The 5,927-nt window shown below is 36.8% G+C and overlaps 1 protein-coding gene across 2 annotated transcripts; it reads left to right on the forward strand.

Annotated features, from left to right (window-relative positions):
- Positions 1-1,394: 1,394 nt before the first annotated feature.
- Positions 1,395-5,610, forward strand: LOC130972949 (protein FAR1-RELATED SEQUENCE 11-like). 2 transcript variants are annotated; one of them, XM_057897300.1, is made up of 4 exons: positions 1,395-1,629; positions 2,360-3,389; positions 3,832-4,275; positions 4,517-5,610. In XM_057897300.1, the coding sequence occupies exons 2-4, from the start codon at positions 2,421-2,423 to the stop codon at positions 5,375-5,377; spliced, it is 2,274 nt and encodes a 757-aa protein (XP_057753283.1). In that variant the 5' UTR covers positions 1,395-1,629; positions 2,360-2,420; the 3' UTR covers positions 5,378-5,610. The 2 variants fall into 2 exon arrangements, with proteins under 2 accessions (XP_057753283.1, XP_057753282.1); XM_057897299.1 differs by having other exon boundaries at positions 1,414-1,629; positions 2,368-3,389.
- Positions 5,611-5,927: the final 317 nt, after the last annotated feature.

Genomic DNA, 5,927 nt, shown 5'->3' on the forward strand with positions numbered 1-5,927 from the left:
ATTGTTGCTGTTGTTACTGCGTTTTTTCTTTTTCTCCTTTTAATTGAGGTTTATTTGGATCCAGAAATGAATCAAATTTGATACAAATTTAGTGAATAGTTAACAGTAGTATCAAGTGAACCTAACTCAATTCACAAATGAAGCGAATTCGGTTCAGATTTGAATAAAAAGTGATAAACATTCAATCATCAAGAAAAGTACATTTCAATTCATTTCTGCATGCAAATGAACTCAATTAAACTAAGAGATGAGCCGGATTTCTTAAGAAATAACAGATTTGGTGAATACTTAAAAGTAGTAACTCAATTCACAGATGAACTGAATTCGATTCAGATTTGAACAAACAATTAAAAAATTACTTAAAGAATAAAAAGAAGAAGACGCAACATTGAGAAGGAGAAGGAGAAGGAGAAGGAGAAGGAGAAGGAGAAGAAAAAAGAAAAAGAAAAAAAGGAGGCGCGTAATTTGAAAAGTTGTTATAACATTTTGATTAGACTTGGTTAAGTATTTTATTTGGATGTAGAGTTTTATTCTAAGTAAAACACTAATGGTCACTAACATAACAATTTTCTTTTAATTTTGGAACATTAATGATTGATAGCTAAAATTTAGGATATTTTGTACAAAAAAAAATAAAAAAATAAGATACTACAAAAAAATTTTGGTTGTATTTTTATAATTAAAAAAAGAATATAACTTAATAATTATATTATTAATATCTATGTCATTCACTCTATTAATTATTTATTTAAATTTAATTGTAGAATAATATTAAATTTATTTAAAATTATTTAAAACAAAAATAAAATATTTAAAATATTAATAAAAAAATTAAAAATTAATTTAAGTATTAAAAGATTAAAATAGTACTTCATTATTTTTATTTTTGTCATTAGAAGTTAAATGTAACAACTTCGGCTAAACCATCGAAATGTTCTTTATTGCAGGCCTAGGATTGTATCCTCTCCATTTTTTTTAACACTTGAGAGAATAAAGTGTGATCTCTCACCTTTAATTTTATAAGTGGGACCAAAATTAAATAGGAGAGAGAGAACAATGAAAGGTGAGATCCTCCACTGGACACCATCCAATTTTTTTTCCACTGGAGAGGATCCACTCCCGTAATGGAATACATTATCCACAATTCCATGGAGATCAGGAACGATTTTGGTCATCTATTATTGCCTTTTTTCTTTGGACGTTTCTTTTTTTTTTTATTCGAATTAAAAAATGTTTGCAACTTTTGAAGGCTGAAGTAGTTGAAGAGTGTTACTGTGTTAGGCAGAGGTGTAAGTGGGCACGGGTAAATGGATTAAACCCGACCCGACTACTATGGGTTCTACACCGTTAGGTTTTAGCAAAGTTAGATGCGCAGTGTGCATCCCTGCGGCGCACGATAAGGTTATCGTGCTTGCAAATCATTATCCTTCTCCCTGGGATGCGCTTTACTCCTCCTACTCCCCGCCACTTCAATCTTCATTTACTACTTCGTTCTTTTATTTTATTTATTAGTTATTAATATTAATTGTTTTAGCGCAAAACATATAGAACCTTTGAGTTTGTTATCGACCGTTGAACTCAGTTTGCTAACCCTTCCTCCTGCTGCCACCCGCCACCGATCCTAACCTGGTAAGATCTCCTAACCATTTTTCATACTCTTTTCAAGATTTTTCATTTTTAGAAAGTTTATTCCTTTTTTGCAATACATCATTATTATTATTATTATTATTGTAATTGTGTGAAATGGGGATGATAATTTTAGCTAAGTGTGACACCTATTTGAGATTCTTGGACAATGAAGTAGAAATGCAAGTGAAGTGACTCTCTTAAGAGAGTTCCTATATTGGTATTTGTACCTGTCAAGGTTATGAAACTCTTTGGTTAACTGGATAGCTCTTATTCCCAAATCAAGTTTAGGATTTTAGGATTTAACCCTTATGAGTTAACAAGTTGAGCCTTAGGTGAAGTCTTGAATTTCATGTGCATTGGTATCCATACACCTGTCAAATGTAGATACTGAATTTGATCAGTTTTTAGGGTGTTCTGACATCCAATTGGAAGTGTGCCTTGGCTAAACTAAACTACTGAGGGTGATGTTCCCTTCTACAAGGAATGCAGTCACTTTGCTGACTCTCTTTTGATCGGATACACTTTTTTTAATCCCAAGGAGAGAAAAAAGGGGTTTTGTGCTTTACTTCGATGTTCTTTATGTTGCTTACTTGCTTTTTCAGTTAGAGGGTTTTCATGTGTCTGATGATTTGTTTTTAGGGTGTTTTGGAAGGATAAAAATTGTTGTGTGGGGTGTTGAAATTCCATAGTCTGTTATCATATTTGAGGTGATTTTTTTCGTTGTTTCTAGTGTTTCAGGTTTAAACATCTGCAGAAAAAAAAAATCCTTCTATTTATTACAAAAGGACAAAATGTCAGAAGGAACCAGTCTGGTGCTGGAATCGTCCGAGAATTGCACAGATTTGTCTCAGGATGAGATTGGCACGATTGAGGAAACACCAGAGGAGACAATTTTATCAAGACAGACTTCTGTCAACCTTGTTCCTTTTATTGGTCAGAGATTTGTTTCTCAAGAAGCTGCTTATGAATTCTATTGCAGTTTTGCTAAGCAGTGTGGCTTTTCTATTCGGCGACACCGCACTCGAGGGAAGGATGGTGTTGGTCGCGGAGTCACAAGGAGGGATTTTACTTGCCATCGTGGTGGATACCCCCAGGTCAAACCTTCTGATGATGGGAAGATGCAAAGGAACCGCAAATCATCTCGTTGTGGTTGCCAAGCATACTTGCGTATTGTTAAAAAGTCAGATTTTGATGTCCCTGAGTGGCGTGTTACTGGCTTTAGCAATGTCCACAATCACGAGTTGTTAAAATCTAATGAGGTGCGGCTTCTTCCGGCATACTGCACAATATCTCCTGATGACAAGAGCCGCATATGCATGTTTGCTAAAGCAGGAATGTCAGTGAGGCAAATGTTAAGATTGATGGAACTAGAGAAAGGCATCAAAGTCGGTTGCCTTCCTTTTACAGAAATGGATGTGAGAAACCTGTTGCAGTCTTTCAGAAATGTTGAAAGAGACAATGATGCCATTGATCTAATTGCTATGTGCAAGAGATTAAAAGATGAAAATCCAAATTTCAAGTATGAATTCAAGATAGACAGTAATAACAGGCTGGAGCACATTGCATGGTCTTACAGCTCATCTGTTCAATCGTACGAGTCATTTGGAGATGCTGTGGTTTTTGACACCACACACCGAGTAGACGCCTATGACATGCTGTTGGGAATTTGGCTTGGAGTGGACAATCATGGGATGACTTGTTTCTTTGGTTGCACACTTCTACGGGATGAAAATATGCAGTCTTTTTCATGGGCTTTAAAGGTGAGATTATCTCTTGCTAGGAATCGATATCGTGTATTTTATTTATTAATTGTGTGCTGCCTAGGTCAAGCTTAGACTGTTATCCAAGGCTTCAATAATTCTAGCATTTTGCAAGAGAAAAGTGAAGTGGAAAATATTCATGTGTGTGATTCCATAATCCATACCAGGGTAACTTTGGCTTGGGACTAAAATGAAGTGGAAATTTTCAAGGATGAGCTACATGTGTAACTTTACACTAAAACTCATTCCTGAAAATTTCCACACCCTTTTTGAAACATACCTTTATATTTATGATTTTCTTTTCTTTAAAGAAGAATAATGATGAAGACATGCAGTCCATTGACTGATGCCTTTGTGTCTATCTGTATTCCTTGGTTTTCCTTCATGCGATGCTCTTAAGATCTGATTAATTAGTTTATTTTCCTGATTGACATTCATGCAGGCTTTCATGGGCTTCATGAAAGGAAAAGCTCCGCAAACAATATTAACTGATCATAACATGTGGCTGAAAGAAGCTATTGCTGTTGAAATGCCAGAAACAAAACATGCCTTTTGTATATGGCATATTCTTTCTAAGTTGTCTGACTGGTTTTCTGTTCTACTTGGATCTCATTATGACGAGTGGAAAGCTGACTTCCTCCAGCTCTACAATTTGGAACTGATGGAAGATTTCGAAGAAGGGTGGAGGCAAATGATTGATAAATATCGACTCCACACGAACAAACATATTATTAGCCTACATTCATTAAGGATGTTTTGGGCTCTACCATTCTTGAGGCGTTACTTCTTTGCAGGATTGACCAGCACAAGTCAATCCGAGTCCATTAATGCTTTCATTCAACGGTTCTTGAGCGCTCAATCTCAATTGGACCACTTTGTTGAGCAAGTCTGTGATGTAATTTGTTTCCTTTAGGGTGTGTTTGTGATTTGGAACTTTGGAGAAAAAGGGTGGGAAGGGAAGGGCTTACTATGTAAAATGGACTCCACTTCACTCATAAAGCCATTTCATTCCCTCTCTTTTCTATCGTGATTCTAGCTCGCAAATGCACTCTTCATTTTTATTGATATGCATACGCCGTGCCATATTGAATTTTATTTACAGGTGTCTTGGTGGTTGGTTTTTGCAGGTGGCAGATATTGTTGATTTTAACGACCGGGTTGGATTGAAGCAAAAAATGCAACGGAAAGCGCAGAAAGTGTGCCTCAAAACAGGCTCGCCTGTCGAATCTCATGCTGCCACTGTCCTTACACCTTATGCCTTAAGTAAACTCCAGGATGAGCTAGTTTTGGCGCCGCAGTATGCATCCTTTCTGGTGGATGAAGGTTGCTTCCAGGTCAGACATCACACTCAGACAGACGGAGGCTGCAAAGTATTTTGGGTTCCTTGTCAAGCGCACATTACCTGCAGCTGCCACCTGTTCGAGTTTTCAGGAACCTTATGCAGACATGTTCTACGTGTCATGTCGACCAATAACTGTTTTCACATCCCCGACCAATACCTACCCACCCGTTGGAGAGGTGGTGCTTTGTCTTCTGTCAACCAGTTTCGGGGCGTAACAACAAGGGATCAGCCTGAAAGGATGCAATTTTTGGAATCCATGGTTTCGACGCTTATAATGGAATCCATTGAAACAGAGGAACGCCTTGATGTTGCTTGCGAGCAAATGTCTGTGGCGCTTTCACGTATCAAAGCCCTTCCAAGGCCGCCGGCACATGGGGTGAATGACATCACATATAGTTATTCGTCGGATTCATTGATCCTACCAGAGGTAGAAGATACTGATGGAATAATTCATGGTTTTGCAAACCCCCACGATAGTATTGCCTTAGGAAAGCTAAAGGAGAGAAGGGCGAGGGATGTCGTTGATGTCACAAGGAAGCGTAGGCAGTTTCCGGGGCCGTTGTGTGGGCAATATGTGCATGATCCTTCCGATTGCTCAATAATGGCAGGTGATAATCTAGGTGGAGATGGATTAGGGTATTTGTAGATTTGAAGGAGTATTGCTATTATTGATGTACAAAGTAAATGCTTCTTTTGTTGTTATTTCAATATTAGTTAATCAGTTAATTTTTCCTCATTTTGTGTCTTCCATATTCAGCAATACACAAATGGTTAAGTTTCCATCACTCAGTTTGTGGCCTAAGAATTCAGCCTACTTGATTCACTTCTGGTGTTTTCTGATCTTTCATAACTTTGATTTACTCAAATTAAAGGCATAAATATTTATGCTTAATTTCCTTTGAAGCAAGAATTGCAGACATTGATTACTTAGTGGACCTTGTGTATAACATGGCATAACATGGTAGAGTTTGTCTTTTAAAAAAAATAGAAAAAAGAAGAAAGAAATGACAATATGGCATACAATATGATTCTTACCTATTTGAGAAGGAATGATTATTTGCACTTTTTGTAGAAACATTGCCTGAAAATTGAAACAGAATGGACAGCTAATACATGGAAATTTTCCCTCTTCTAAGTTCTAATAATGCCAAACAAATGCAGAGGATTGCTTCCAGCAAATGGTACGACTTTCTTCT

Source organism: Arachis stenosperma, chromosome 4 (genome assembly GCF_014773155.1).
Source record: "Arachis stenosperma cultivar V10309 chromosome 4, arast.V10309.gnm1.PFL2, whole genome shotgun sequence".
NCBI classification, from domain to species: Eukaryota; Viridiplantae; Streptophyta; class Magnoliopsida; order Fabales; family Fabaceae; genus Arachis; species Arachis stenosperma.

Coding starts and splice junctions, on each gene's coding strand:
- LOC130972949 (XM_057897300.1), top strand. CDS start 2,421: ATGTCAGAAGGAACCAGTCTGGTGCTGGAATCGTCCGAGAATTGCACA. Junction 3,390..3,831: donor CTTTTTCATGGGCTTTAAAG/GTGAGATTATCT, acceptor ACATTCATGCAG/GCTTTCATGGGCTTCATGAA. Junction 4,276..4,516: donor TGGACCACTTTGTTGAGCAA/GTCTGTGATGTA, acceptor TGGTTTTTGCAG/GTGGCAGATATTGTTGATTT.